Raw genomic sequence first — 15764 nt, 5'->3', positions numbered from 1 at the left:
CACTCACACATACAATAACAAATTCCAAAGCCAGAGATAAGGATTTGGGATTTCCTAAGCTACTCTTTCTCTTCACTAGCACAGATGATCAAAACTGATGGTTTTCATTCTTTAAAGAGGTTCTTCCTACATTTTGTTTTCCACAGAAGATATTTTAGAGCACAATTACCTGAAAAGGTTGCTTACAATGTTACAAAGAGATGTTAAGATCCAGATTATTAACTGAAATTAATTTAGAGTTCCTGTGGTATAATCAAAGGCTGTAGAAATGGGGAGATTCCATTAGTATTATCTCATCCTTGCTCTGTCTTTAACACTGAAAGATAGAAGGTGATATTTAATGAGGTGACAAGAAATGAAAGTTTGTTTTCAAGCTTCTTTGGAAAAATATGTTGAAAGGATCAGGTGTAGAGGGATAGGGAGTGAAGATTGAAAGGCTTCACAGTTTTGGCTGTTATTAATTATTTTAAAAATCAAGGTTAGACAAAACCTTGCCCTTTTTTCTTGAAAAAAATCTGAATTTAGATTGACTTAAGATTCCCTACCTAGGATCTTAGAAAAATATATTATCATGCCTACTTTTCTGATAAAACTTTTAAGGTAAGTGACAAAAACAGAGACTAATCAAATTATTTTGCAATAAAATGTAAAATGTAAACAAAAGAATGAACTTATGTTAAACTTCCCTCTACTTTTTACAGTAATTTGTCCTAATGTTATCTCTGAATATAAACAATTATGAAACCAAAAAATTTTTCTTATAATTTTCATTTGCTTCTTTTTAAAAGTATATCATTAAGATACAAGTAAATGGCATTTAGAGATAATTCTACTAGCAATGATACAAAAACAGCTAAATTACAATAAAAGCACAAGAAAAATAACTGAGGCTTTGTTTCTAATATTCATTGCACCTTCAATTCCAGGCTGTTGGCAGAAATTCCTTTCAAAATATACGAAAACCTGATCTTACAAAGGTGGAGCTTTTGAAAGATGTTCAGAGCAAACAAGATCTTATAATTCGATTAGTAGCTCATGATATTGATCAAAAAGATTCAGAAAGTAACATAGAAGAGGGACTAATTTCTGATGAAGAAGAAGTTGTTTTAGGAGCGGTACAAGGAGGACTCTTAGAAGAAAATGTTGAAGATCAAGTAAAAGAAGTCATGAAGCCAGAAATCAAAGTTGTTTCTCCCAAACCAACATTAAGCACAAACAGCCTGAGAAAATTTTTGTCGCTAAGCAAATGTTGTCAGCCCACATCCAATGCAAATACCAAAAGTAGTGAAGCAACCTCAAGTTCTGTAACAGAATCTAAGGAGCAACAAGTTAGAAAAGCTGTTGCTGAGCTTAATGTGGCCACCTGCTCAACACCTTTGACTGAAGCACATTCTTCTCTTGTGGAGAAAAAGCCACAGCATATTGTAAGTGAGATATGTGACTGTCAGTTACCAGTAGTCTATGGAAAGTGTAGAGAACGTTACAAATTCTGTCCAAGAATGTATCCGAACTAGGCAGCACTAAAATGAATCCAGACTGTCTCCTCATAAACCTGGTGAGATTTAACAGTATAAGGGAAATAAGAGAGAAAGGCATGATCCTCAATTAAGGGAAAGCAGATAATGGAAAGAGACCTAGATCAGTTAGAAGCACAAGCAAAACAGAAACTAGTTAAGATAAATGCAAGCCATTTTAAAAAACAAAAAAATGGACTCCAGTTCTTTGGCTTCATTTTTGGCAGCCTGAAGCAGGATTCATATTCCTGAGTTTGAATCTTGACTCTGACATGTAATAAGTATGAAATGTGGGGGCAGGTTACATAGCCAGTTTTTTTTTTTTTTTTTTCCTTAAAAGTTACAGTGAAGCCCATGAGAGACAAAACTCACTTGTTTGTCTGGATCTTGCAAATTTTCCACTTTTTTAGGGTTCTTCCCACTTTTCTATCACTCTCTATTAAGAATCTTACCTTATAAACACCCAATGAGTTTTCCTTCCCTGGCAAGTTTCCACCTTAGACAGGTTCTGGCTTTTGTGGATTTTATTATACTTAGCCAACTTGTCCAAACTTAACAAGTTAATCAAAATATTTTAAATATCACCTCTGTAATCAGAGTACAAATTCTACTGTCATCATGGTGTACAGAAATTGTCCTGGTTCCATACCCCTCAAAGGGTGGTCTGGATTTTCATAACCCTTTTGGTTAACCCTATCCAAAAGTCTGTGCCATAACATGTTTCGGAAGGATACATATGACTTAAGATTTCCCGGTGAGATAGTTTTCTTGATTATCCATTTTGAAGTGATACCCTGGTTGACACAAAAGCTGAAAAGAACCAGAGAAAATGAACAGGGATATAATTTTGAACAGTTTTCAGACTTTCCAGGTTATTTGTCTTAATGCAAATGTCAGTAAGTCATGTGGGATTTTTATGACCAAATGTACTCTGTAGAACAGTTTCTTTATGCAGCGTGGTCAGAAATGCTGACTTCATAGATAGCAAATGAAATGTTATACTACAACATTGGCAAACATCAAAATGGATTATATGAACAATAATCCTAACAGTAGCCAATCTTTTTGATATGATTAACACAAGTTACTCAGTTTTTTAATCCAGCAAAAATGAATTAAAAATATTCATATAGAAATAGAATAGAGTATTCTTCAACCATTGTATTAGGTTTCTGTTTATATCTATTCAAAACCCAATTTAAATAATCTTCACTGAGCCATTTCCAAAAAATTATATCTGAATGGACATTTTAATTGGAATTATAGGAGTCTTCCATCTTTTAAGTAATTCTAAAACTTTATCTTACTACAGTGTAGATGAAAGTGCAGAATATGCCCATAAGATGAAAGAAAATATGCGTATCAAACTCTTCTTTGTGTAATATGTGATTTACACTTTTTCAGAAAGAAGAAAGAAGTCTTTTAAATGAACCGACACATTACTTCATACACAGAATTATGAGTTCATCTTCATACAACCAAGAAGACCTGATTTCATCTGCCGGGTACATTAAATTAAAGCAATACAGAAATAGAAATCTGAAATGAAATACTGCTTATTGGGAAAACTGGGTTCCTGGGAGTTCCTGAGTTTGCAAACTGTTAAGTGATTGGCTACTAATGAAAGACTGGCTGTTAGAATGCACCGAGATGTACCTCAGAAAGAAGGTCTGGTGATCTGCTTCCAGGAGGTCACAGCCTTAAAAACTCTATGGAATGTAACCACACTCTGTAACTCTTGTGGTTTCGCTGAGTCAGAATCTACACAATGGCAACTGGCTTGGTTTTGGTTTGAGATTCACTTTGTTTTTTGGTAAAAATAGGAGAGAGCAAATATTTAGCCCTGCACTTTCTCTCACACCTTGCTGGTTTTTCCCTCCCTTGACTTCTTGCTGTGGTCATTTCCTAAACCTTCCCTTCCTACCTGCTCCACTATTTCTAGTTACCTGACCTCTACTTCCTTGTTTTGAGACCTACTTTCTATTACAGTGGTGTCTTGGATCAAGTATTTGCTGATGTGTTAGGATGTTTTAGTCTGGGAGTCAGACACTAGATAACAATAGTATTTGAACTTCTTGTGTGTAGCATTACCTGTAAGAAGAACCCAAATACAAAAGGGAGCAGTGTAAAGTAGCACATTCAGGGATACATTATAAATCATGTGGGCCTTTTAGGATGGATAGGATTTAGATGAGAGCAGGCAATCTAAGTGGCATACTGTAGGAGCAAAGTCTGGATTGTGTGGCATTTAGAGAAGATGGAGAGGGACAAGAGAATTGTAGACTTAAAGTTTCATTGCAGCTAAAACTTGCCTAAAATTGTGAAGTTAAGAATATTAATAAACTGGAAGAGAGCATTTTTTATCATGGGAGAAGCACTGGGCATAAGCAGAAAAATCTATTTGGTTACATTTATTTTTCCACTTCATACTATGGAATTGTTTCTTTTTGACCTGATACCAGGTAGGAAATCTATTACTGGTCCACCATTGCCTCTTTTCCTCTGCTCAAGAGCTAATTTAACATACATAATTAGTAATGCAGATACTACTGTATCATTTATATCTGGAGAGAAGAAAAAGGGCACAGATAATGCCAAATAAAAGTCAATTTGGCAATTAGTTTCACTTGATTTGGAAACTCAAAAGCAAAACAAAACCCCCTGCCATCAAGTCAATCCAACTCGTAACAACCTGTTAGGACAGACTGGCACTACACCATAGAGCCTGCAAGACTGTAAATGTGGACTGCCTCATCTTTCTACAAGGGAGCATGAAATGGCTGGTGGGTTCAAACCACCAACCTTTGGATTAGCAGCTGAATGCTTTAACCATTGTACCACCAGACCTCCTGATTTAGACACTCAGAGATAACTATTCCAAGTTTACTTCTATGTGAAAACAATTGACAGGTTATTCCTTTTTTTTTTTTTCTCCTATGTATATATATTCTACCTCTGATTTGGCCTGTCTCCCTCTTACACACCAATTGACCTGGGAATCTATGAATGTGTCTGTCCACTTGAAATGCTAGTTAGGCTCTCCAGAAAAGCTGATACTAACTGCCGGCTGTGGTCACCATCTCCGGTTCTTTGCACTCTCTTTGAACTTTCTCAGCACTCCTGATATCCCTCTCATTGGGTGGGTATTAGGGATGTCTTTACACTGTGACATTGTGTTTGGTCAAATACCAGTAGACAGTCCTGTCATCAGAGCTCCTCTGGAATCCCTACCTGAGCCATAGAACCACAATAAACCCTTCCCTGTTTCTGTTCTGGTCCCACCACTGATGGGATATTGTTTTGTTTAACCAATAACTCTTCCATTATTAAATACATGGAAAATAAAATACTCCTTTTCTTTTGTTTTTAGTGAAACTGAAGATTTTACCACAGATCAACGTGCTAAAATATTAGAAGGTGGGATTGATTTTTTTTTTTTTTCATAATTTAGAGTGTTAAAATGAGAGTTTGTTTACTGCTTTGATTAATTTTTTAGGTATCAAATCTGAAGTTAACACTGTTTCCTCCCACCCCCAGTGGTTTATCTATTTTTGGAAAATGACCTGTTGTTGTTGTTATGTGCCGTCGAGTTGGACCCGACTCATAGCGACCCCTCCTTGGGTTGCCGAGGCAGAATCACTACAGAAGTAAATCGCCCAACCTTCCTTTCGAGGAGTGGCTGGTGGGTTTGAACTGCCAGCCTTCTGGTTAGCAGTCAAGTGCCTTAGGCACTATGTGATAGATAATATAACTCAATTGTTAAAATGAGCCACTAGTTTGCCTTGCCTGAATTTCTATTAAGATATCATTAATGATTTTGGTGTAGAGCATTTGATGTGATACCATGAATTTATAACTACCGTATTCCTATGGAAAATATTCCCAAAATAAGGTTGTTTGCTATGATAGTTTATATGCGGCCAGAACCCAAGCTACTATGATTTAATCATTTCTTTCAGAGGTTATCTTTCTTTTTATCATGCTTCTTGTTGTTGTTGTTAGGTGCCATCGAGTCATCTTTGACTCATAACAACCCTATGTACAACAGAACAAAACACTGCCCAGTCCTGTGCCAGCCTCATGATCCTTGCTATACCTGAGCCCATCTGTTCTAGTTACCTAATGCCGCTCTGACAAGAATATATACCACAAATGGGATGGCCTTAACAAACAGGAGTTTATTCTCTCACAGTTTGGAGGCTTTAAGTCCAAGTTCAAAGTGCCAGGCTCTAGGGGCTGGGTGAAAGCCCCTCAATCTTGGGGTCCAGCTCTGCCTCCTGCTCCCGGCCCACTGAAGCTAGAGGCATTTCTTCACTCAGACAGCTGCTGGCTGCTAAGGCTGAGAAGCCCCAAGGTTGACAAGAAAAAAGGCACAGTTCCGATGTTACCAAACCACATGGCAGGCCATTTAACTTAAGTCCACTGTAAGTTCCAAGGTCAGCAGAACATAGCAGACTGTTGAGCAATGACACAGCTACATGCAGGGTCCAAGTGTGTGCCATAAGCTAGAGACCATTCTCAAAGCTTCTCCTTATATACATGAAGCTGACCACATCCCAAAGGCAGCTACTCAGCCGCTTGTGATAGATCCCACCATGGAGTTGATTGCCAGTCTCATCATGGGGAATAACTACCACCAACTCCCCAGCCACTCAATCAGGCCCAGCCAAGTTGACACAAACATAACTACCACACCATCATTACAGCCATCTTGTTGAGGGCCTTCCCCTTTGTCATTGACCTTCCACTTTTCCAAGCATGATATCCTTCTCCAGAGAATGGTTTCTTCTGACAGCATGACAAAGTAGATGAGATGAAGTCTGGTGGACATTCTCACTTCTAAGGAGCATTCTGGCTGCACTTCTTCCAGGACAGATTTGTTAGCTCTTTTAGCAGTCCATGGTATTTTCAGTATTCTTTGCCAACACCACAACTCAAAAGCATCAATTTTCTTAGGTCTTCCTTATTCATTGTCTAGCTCTTACATGCATATGAGGCGACTGAAGATACCATGGCTTGGGTTTGGGACAACTTAGTCTTCAGGGAGACATCTTTGCTCTTCAGCACTTGAAAGAGTTCTTTTGCAGCAGATTTGCCCAGTGTAATACATCGTCTGATGTCTAGACTGCTACTTCCATTGGTGTCAATTGTGGAACCAAGTAATATGAAGTCTTTGACAACTTCAACCCTTTCTCCATTTATCAGATGTTGCATATTGGTCCAGTTGTGAAGATTTTTGTTTTCTTTATATTGAGGTGTAATCCATACTGCAGACTGTAGTCTTCAATCTTCATCAGTAGGTGCTTCAAGTCATTCTCACCTTCAGCAAGCAAAGTTGTGTCATCTGCATATCACAGGTTGTTAATGAGTCTTCTTCCAATCCTGATGCCACATTCTTCTTCATATAGTCCAGCTTCTTGGATAATTTTCTCAGCATACAAATTGAATACATATGGTGAAATGACACAATCCTGACACACTCCCTCCCTGAATTTAAACCATGCAGTGTCCCCTTCTTATGTTTGGACAACAGCCTCCTGGTCTATGTACGTTCTTCATAAGTACAATTAAATGTTCTGGAATTTCCATTCTTCTCAATGTTATGCTTTATTCTTATGATCCACACAGTTGAATGATTTTGCATAGTCCACAAAACACAAGTAAATACCTTTCTGGTATTCTTTGCTTTGAGCCAATATCCATCTGACATCAGCAATGATATCCTTCATTCTGTGTTCTCTGCTGAATCCAGCTTGCATTTATGGAAGTTCTCTGTCAGTATACTGCTTCAACCATTTTTTATTTATCTTCAGTACAATTTTACTTGTGTTGTTTGATAACTTCCACATTCTGTGGGATCACCTTCCTGTGGAGTGGGTACAAATGTGGATCTCTTCCAGTCAGTTGGCCAGGTGGCTGTCTTCCAAATCTCTTGGCATAGCCAAATGAGTGGATCCAGCATGGTATCCATTTGTGGAAACATCTTAATGGGTATTCCATCAGTTCTTGCGGACTTGTTTTTCACCACTTCCTTCAGTACAACTTCGACTTCTTCCTTCAGTACCATTGGTTCTTGATCATATACCACCTCTTGAAATGGATGAACATTGACCAATTCTTTTTGGTACGATGACTCTGTGTATTCCTTCCATCTTCTTTTGGTGTTTCCTGTATCAATCAATATTTTGCCCATAGAATCTTTCAATATTGCAACTCAAGGCTTAAATTTCCTCTTCAGTTCTTTCAGCTTGAGAAATGCTGAGAGTGTTCTTCCCTTTTGGTTTTCTAACTCCAGGTCTTTGCACATTTCATTATAATAATTGATTATCTTTTTGAACTGGTTTTGAAATCTTCTGTTCGGCTCTTTTGTCTTGTCAACTCTTCCATTTGCTTTAGCTACTCTCCACTCAAGGGAAAGTTCCAGAGTCTCTTCTGACATCTATTTTGGTCTTTTCTCCCTTTTCTGTCTTTTTAGTGACCTTTGCTTTCTTCATGGATGATGTTCTTGGTGTCATCCCACAACACCAATTTTTGGTCATTGGTGTTCAGTGCATCAAATCTATTCTTTAGATGATCTCTAAATTCAGGAAGTATGTAATCAAGGTCATATTTTGGTTCTTGTGGACTTGTTTTAATTGTCTTCAGCTTCAACTTGAACTTGCATGTGAGCAGTTGACGGTCTGTTCCACAATCAGCTCCTGGCCTTGTTTTGGCTGAAGATATTGAGCTTTTCCATTGCCTCTTGGCACAGATGTAGTCAATCTGATTCCTATGTACTCCATCTGGTGAAGTCCACTTGTATAGTCACTGTTTGTGTTGTTGAAAAAGGTATTTGCAATGAATAAGTCATTGGTCTTGCAAAATTCTATCATGCGATTTCTAGTGTTATTTCTATCACCAAAGCCATATATTCCAAATACCAGTTATTCTTCTTTGTTTCCACCTTTTGCATTCCAATCACCAATGATAATCAACAGATCTTATTTATTTATTTATTTATTTATTTATTCATTGTGCTTTAGGTGCAAATTTACAGAGCTGAATTTGTCTTACATTCAACATTTCACATACATTTGGTTTCACTCCCCAATTACCATTCCCAACCCTAACCCACTCTCCTCCTCTCCCTTCCAAGTAATCATCCCCTGTGCCCTTCTTAATTTTGCACTCCCATGTGTCCAGCTTTTTCTCCATGTGAATGTTGCCCCTCTGGTGCTCCATGGTCGATTGCTCCAAGGGACGTATCTTCATAGAGTAGGTGTGTGCATCACCCTGGGTTGAGTATTCTGCATGTGAGTCTTATTTATTATTGGGCTGAGATCCAGCCCTTGGGAATGAGTTTTAACCCAGGCCCAAAGTGTATCCCAGGGCCATGGTCTTGGGGATCTCACCAGACTCCAGCTGACCAGTAATTCTGGTCATTATTGTATGGTAATTAACACATGTTTTCATGTTCAGTCAATTTCAGACTGCAGAAGTTGGTAAAAATCCTCAACTTCCTCATCTTTGACTTGTGCATAAATTTGAGTAATAGTAGTATTACCTGATCTTCCTTGTAAGCATATGGATATTATCCTGTCACTAACCGCCTTGTGCTTCAGGACCGATCTAGAAGCAGTCTTTGTGATGATAAATGCCACACCATTCCTCAATTTGTCATTCCTGGCATAGTAGATCATATGGTTGTCTGATTCAAAATGGCCCAAACCAGTCCATTCCAGCTGACTAATGCCTAGGGTATGGATCTCTATGCGTTCCATTTTGTTTTTGACAACTTCCAATTTTCCTAGACTCATACTTCATACATTCCATGTTCTGATTATTATTGGATGTTTGCAGCTGTTTCTTCTCATCTTGAGTCATACCACATCAGCAAATTGAGGTCCTGAAAGCTTTACTCCATCCACACCATTAAGGTTGTCTCTACTCTGAGGAGGCAGCTCTTCCCCAGTCATATCTTGAGTGCCCTCCGACCTGAGCTGGTCATCTTCCAGCACTATATCAGACAATGTTTTAGGGCTATTCATAATATTTTCCAGAAATAGGCAGTGTTTCACTGCTATTCATAAGGTTTTCACTGGCCAATTCTTTGAGAAGTAGATGGCCTCTTCCTCCTTCTGAGTCTGTCTTATTCTGGAAGCACCATGGGTAACCGTGCCGGTATTTGAAACACTGGTGGCATAGTCTCCAACCTCACAGCAACACACAAGCCACCACAGTACAACAAACTGACAGACAAGTTCATCTTCCTAAGCTGTTCCAAACTGCTAGGCTTACTTCCTAGTCTCCCATAACTGTTCCAAACCCTGCCAGCTTACTTCCTTGTCTCCCTTAGCGATTCCAAACCACCACCGGGTCGCTTCCTGGTCTCCTTTAGCTGTCTGTTCCAGACTGCCACCGGCTTGTTCATCATGCTTAAAAAAACCAATCTCACTGCTGTCGAGTTGGATCTGACTCATGGTCACCTGTCTTTGGTTTACCAAGGCAGTATAACTGCAGAAGTAGATTACCCAACCTTCCTTCCAAGGATTCTTAGCCCTACTAAAATGAAGAAAAAGGCTGAGTTTATTTGCTCATATTAAAATCTAATTAGGATAGGCCTCACTTCCTTTTTATCTCTATTAATCTGACACATTATGACATTTGTGAGTACTTTTTTAAATTTTTTATTTGTTGAAACCTGAGAGGATCAATGTTATTCTAACAATGATTCTATGCACAAGAAGTAGAGCATCATGTTTACTATAAAGATGGTCTTGAAACACGAACCACAGGACTAAAATTTGTCCAGTTCCAAGCATGCAGCCCTCTCAAGGGTTACACAAGAAACTGACTCTCTCAATTTGTGAACAGACATTATTTTCATTAAAACATAAACCAAAAAATAGCAGTATATATGCCAGAATTCCATGAACACACCATCAGCAGAAGGTATCAGAAGAAACACTGGATTCATTTTTATTTATGGAATCATAGGCTATTAGAGCCAGACATAAACCATTTAGTACAACCTTCTTAATATTATAGATGAGGAAACTGGAGCTCAGGGTGAAAAAATGACTTGCCCAAAGTCACTTTGAACACCCAGTCTGGATCCCAAACCTTCTGACTCTAAATTCAATATTGCATTTGTGTGTTTCCGCATTTACTCACAGTGATCATGCTTAGATCGTATGTCCTTCAGTAATACTACACCTGTAGAATTCAAAGATTTGTCCATTCATTCAAAGTTTACTGAGCTTCTACTTTGTGCCTGATGCAGTTCTAATATCACAGTTGTGAACCAGACTGGCAAAATACTTGCCCTTGTGGAATACACATTATAATTTGGGATGAGGAGTGAAACAGTAAGAACATAAACAAAATGCTTTTATAAGTGCTGCCTGTCTCACCTAGGAGCTCTGGTGGTGTAGTCCCTAAGGCATTTGACTGCTAACCAGAAGGCTGGCAGTTCAAATGCACCAGCCACTCCTCAGAAGAAAGGTTGGGCAATCTGCTTCTGTAGTGATACTGCCTCAGAAGCCCAAGTAGGGGTCACTGAGTCACATCCAACTCGACAGCAGTGAGATTGGTTTGGTATCTCCCCTAGGATAGTCTCATTTCCATTCTACATATGAGATACAGAGAAGTTAGGTTTAATTTGCCGTTGTTCACTTAGCCTAGACTGGTGAAAGTGACTTGAACACAGGTTTTATCACTTACTAGCAGGTTTGCTGCTTCCCTACCAGTGTTTGTGAAGCTTCTTTCACAGCACCATATATATCTTCATGGGCTGAATTCATTTCACTGCCATATTGCCCTCTCCTGAAACTCAGGCAGCGTTTTCTTCTGTAGCAACTCTACGGGTGCTTCAAAGCTATCCTGATTTTCACCAGAAGCAAATATTTAATAAAATCAGCACCTTCCACTCTGACAATCCTTTAGCTTAGAAATCTTTTTCCTTTTTTTGTATTTTAATTAGCTGCCTACAATCAGTATTAGAGCTGAAGGGATCCTTAGGGTCATCAACAGTGTAATGCCTCATTTTACTGGTGAACAGACAGAATTGTCGAGATTGAGTGGCTGGAACACATATGTATAGCCACTTATTTGCAGAGTGCACCTGTTGTTCTACATCACACTTCATCTTTTATAATTCTAAGTGAAAAACTAAGACATGCCATAGCATTTTACAGATCCAATCAACTTCAGCTTTGTTCTCATACACTTAAAAAAAAAAAAAAAAAAAGTAGATGTAATTGCTTTTACCTGTCTAAATCCTTGGGTTCTTTAGTGAAAAGCATTAAGAGCAGGTTTGTGTCAACATTCTACATGCCTCGGGGGAAAAAAAATATTTTCTGTTTTGTTTTGCCCACAGACGATTCCTGGGAACCAATGCTAGAGAATACAAGCAGTGTTAAGGTAAATATATTTAAATAGCATCTCATTGGGATACAGTAGATCCCTGGGTGGCGCAAGCAATTTATCATCAGCTGCTAACCTAAAGGGTGGCAATTTGAAACCCCCCATTGGCTCCATAGAATGGCTTAGAAAGGTGCTTCTGTAAAGATTAAACCAAGGAAATGCTATGGAACAGTACTACTCTGAACATGTGGGGTCGCAGTGAGGCTCATGAACTCAATGGCGATAGGTTGCAATTGGAATACAGTGGGTTATGATTGATGAGGCCCGGTTGTCAGAGTCAAATCAGAAACTATGTGCTATGATTTGGAGGGCATCAGAAAACAATGCCTTATTCACAAGTCTCTCACACCCAGATCTTTCCCCCTGGTAGCTAAAAATCCCCTAATCTAAATTCTCACCTTTAAGTACACAGAGTAAGCCGCTATTTCTCCTTACCACCTAAGTACAGTTCCATTCATTAACTCTTGTATAGCAGTCTAATGGGAAAAACCTAGAGGAAATGAATAACTTGGCACTGCCCCTCTAGAGAGGGCACTTACTGACAGGCCACCTCTTATGTCAGTCTGAATTCCTGCCTAATCTGGACACTTTTGACTCATTGTCATTTCCCTTATTTGGTATTTTTCCCATGGTAAAACTATGATCAGAGCTGTTGTCCAGTACTGTTTTGGGTGAGATAGAGTAAGCGTATACCATTCTGTCTCATGGATTACAGCTAGAAACTCTGGACTACTACTAAAAATTCTGGAAAATAAATAATAGCAGGAGAGTGGAAAGGTAAATCAAAACTCAAAAGACTAACCAATACCATTTTGAGTTTTCTGGGGTTTTCCTCCCATGTCTCCTGACTTACATAGGCAGCTCAAATCCTGGAATAACACAGATGGAATGAACAGAATTAGTTCCAAAAAGGAGCTCTGGTAGCATAGTGGCTAAAGCACTTGACTGCTAACCAGAAGGAAACTACTGCTTTCTGACCAGAATCAAGACTTAAGTTCTTGTGTGTTGTCTCTGAGGAAAAAATCACCACCCTCCTCCTAAACCTACCCCTAGGCCCTAACTGGAGTCAAGTTCCAGTCATTAAGCAATAGTAGTAGCAGAGGTTTCTAAAGCACTTAAAACTAATCAGAGGAATTGGGAAAAGACTCTCCAGTAGCCCGGAGAGTAATGTAGGAAAACCTGTTGTTTTTTTCTGTGCTTTCTCTTGTCACTTTACTCAGGGAGGCACTTAATCATAGGAAGAGCAATATAGTATGCAATGGCAAAAGGTGAATGCCCTACATGAGAGCCATAAAATCAAAAAGGGGGCTGCTGAGAGAGAAACTGAGAGAGATCACTGAGCGAAGGGATCTTGAGGAAAACAGACCCTGAGTCTGTTTATAAAAAATATCCCCAGACCAGAGCATGCATGGAACTGACCTAAAGTTACATTGAAAAAAACCTTTGAGAACTTGAGCTATGGTGTTCATAGTGGTACAAACACTGAAAAGACTTTGGAAACCAAACTTAGATTGGAACTACAACCCATAAAAGGCAGGGTGAGATGTATGAAATTTATCTAAGTAAGTTGATTGCCTATTTAAATAAACAAAAAAGAAAAACTCAGCATTCTCCAGAGGATTTTAATACAACTAAGAGTGTCATAAATTATTTGAAATGTCTAAGACACAGTAAAAAAAAAAAAAAGAAATACTCGAAATACGAAGAACAAAGATAGTATCTATAATTTTCAAATGAAAGGACAGGAGAATCCAAGGTTGCCAACACTTTGGAATTTTTAAACATCTATTTTAACAATGCTCCATTAAATAAGGGTAAACACTTTCAAAACTAATGGTGATGATAGAAGTTCTCAGCAGAATTCAGGTATATCTACTCATCACAGACAACATGGTACCATGTGCTCCCTCCTAATTCTTTTAGATTAGAGAGTCTTAACTCTGGTTACACAGAGGTTCTGTGGGATATCACTTTTTAAAAAATATCAATATCTTCATAACCTCAGGGAGTCCAATTCAATTGACATGAGACCCAGGTATTAACATCAAAAAAACTAAACTCATTGCCATTGAGTGTATTTGACTCACAGAGCCCCCTCCTTGAGTTTCCAAAGCAGTATCTCTGCGGAAGAAGATTGCCCAATCTTCCTTCCAAGGAGTGTCGGGTGGGTTTGAACTGCCAACCTTCTGGCTAGCGGTCAAATACTTTAGGCACTACGCCACCAGAGCTAAAATTTTACAGATGATTCTATTATTCAAGCAAAGTTGAGAAACCGTGCTTTAGATTGTATCTGCCCTGTTACATACTTAATATATCCTGTTTTGAAATATCCTAAAACAGAAGCTGCCTTGTTTCTTTTTGAAGAACTAGGTAAAAACTCTTAATGTGTGCCGCTCTTTACATGACCTGTACACATTTATCTCATGTGGCATGAATTTAGGCTTTGTTTCATTTGACTTATTACTTTTTCTGTCAGCACCATAGAATAACTACACCAATGTTCAGCTATTTCTTCTCTCTGGGACAGACACTGATTCTACATTTGAAGAGGTGATAAAGATCAAAGTAAAGATAATACCTGAGCTATCATTATCCTTGTCCTACCAGCTTCCCATAGCCACCTTTATTGTTCTAGATCCCTCAGTTGCTAAGTTTCCATAAACTGGAATGATGAAGTGAACATACCTTTTTTCCTTCCTTTATCATTATCTGGTCTCAAGAAAGGATTTGTAACATTTCTTATTCTAATTTAGCCGAAAGAGGGAGTGGCCAGATAAGAACTGGCATTATTGAGATTTAAGACAACTGAGTCTCTGAGATCTTCCTGTAATGGTACTAAGTCCCACATCCATGACAAAAGCCAATAATGGGCATCATAATTGCCAGAAAGTTATTCTCTGAGACTACAGAATACAGATATTACCATATACGATGGTACAATGAATGCGCTCCGTCACTTGGGAGTGGGAGGTTATAGATATCTCTAGTGTTACTGTCTATAAAAGACTAAATTAGTGTTTCACTTTGTCTTGGCAGTTTTACAGCATCTATGACGGACACCCCAGTATTATTGGCAGTGAACATCCTTCAAAGGAAGTCGTTTCTGGTAAAAAAAAAAAAAATCATTTTAAGAACTACTGTAATATAGCTTTCCATTACATAATTTAAACATAATATTTGGATCAGTTCCCTCTTAGAATGAGTGGCTCCTCCTTCGCAGTATACACATTTGTTATCCATACAGGCAGTCCCCAGGTATAAATGAGATCTGTTCCTACTGTATCTTTAAGAATTTGTAGGTAATTCAGTTCAGGTGCATACAGTTCTTATTTAGCATTACTTTAGTATAAAAGAGTGAGTCCTGGTGGCTTAGTGGTTAAAGTGTTTGGCTGCTAACCAAAATGTTGATTGTTCAAATCCACCACCCACTCTGCAGAAGGATGCAGTAGTCTGCTAACAAAAAGACTAACAGCCTTGGAAACCCTATGAGGCAGTTCTGCTCTGTCATATAGCATCACTATGAGTTGTAATAGAATGACTATGAGTCGTAATAGACTCAGTGACAGTGGGTTTGGCTATTTTCGTTTTAGTGCAAGGAAAAATTTGAAGCTTTTTCCATAATTTAAAAGCTATAGATGTAGCAAGTGAAAGTGATTGTGATAAAGAATGTGTGACAAGCAGGGATTGATTCAATGTCTTCATGTTGTTGTTGTTATTACGTGCCGTCGAGTCGAACCCAACTCATAGTTACCCCTCCTTGGGTTTCCGAGGCAGTATCACTATGGAAGTAGATTGCCCCATCTTCCTTCCGAGGAGTGGCTGGTGGGTTTGAACTGCCAGCCTTCT

General features: G+C 38.6%; 1 protein-coding gene across 1 annotated transcript in view; it reads left to right on the top strand.

Moving 5' to 3' along the window:
* Positions 1–15764, top strand: part of FSIP2 (fibrous sheath interacting protein 2) — a 98491-nt gene that overhangs the window by 76710 nt on the left and 6017 nt on the right. Inside the window, 5 exon segments of the mRNA XM_007950721.1 lie at positions 927–1424; positions 2919–3019; positions 4885–4931; positions 11872–11915; positions 14955–15024. Of these exon segments, the coding sequence (XP_007948912.1) occupies positions 927–1424; positions 2919–3019; positions 4885–4931; positions 11872–11915; positions 14955–15024 (760 nt within the window).

This window comes from Orycteropus afer, unplaced genomic scaffold (genome assembly GCF_000298275.1).
Source record: "Orycteropus afer afer isolate SDZICR_OR568_19922 unplaced genomic scaffold, OryAfe1.0 scaffold00001, whole genome shotgun sequence".
In the NCBI taxonomy this organism is placed as follows: domain Eukaryota; kingdom Metazoa; phylum Chordata; class Mammalia; order Tubulidentata; family Orycteropodidae; genus Orycteropus; species Orycteropus afer.
Note: the sequence above shows the minus strand (reverse complement) of the source record. Positions and strands in the feature narration are given on the sequence as shown.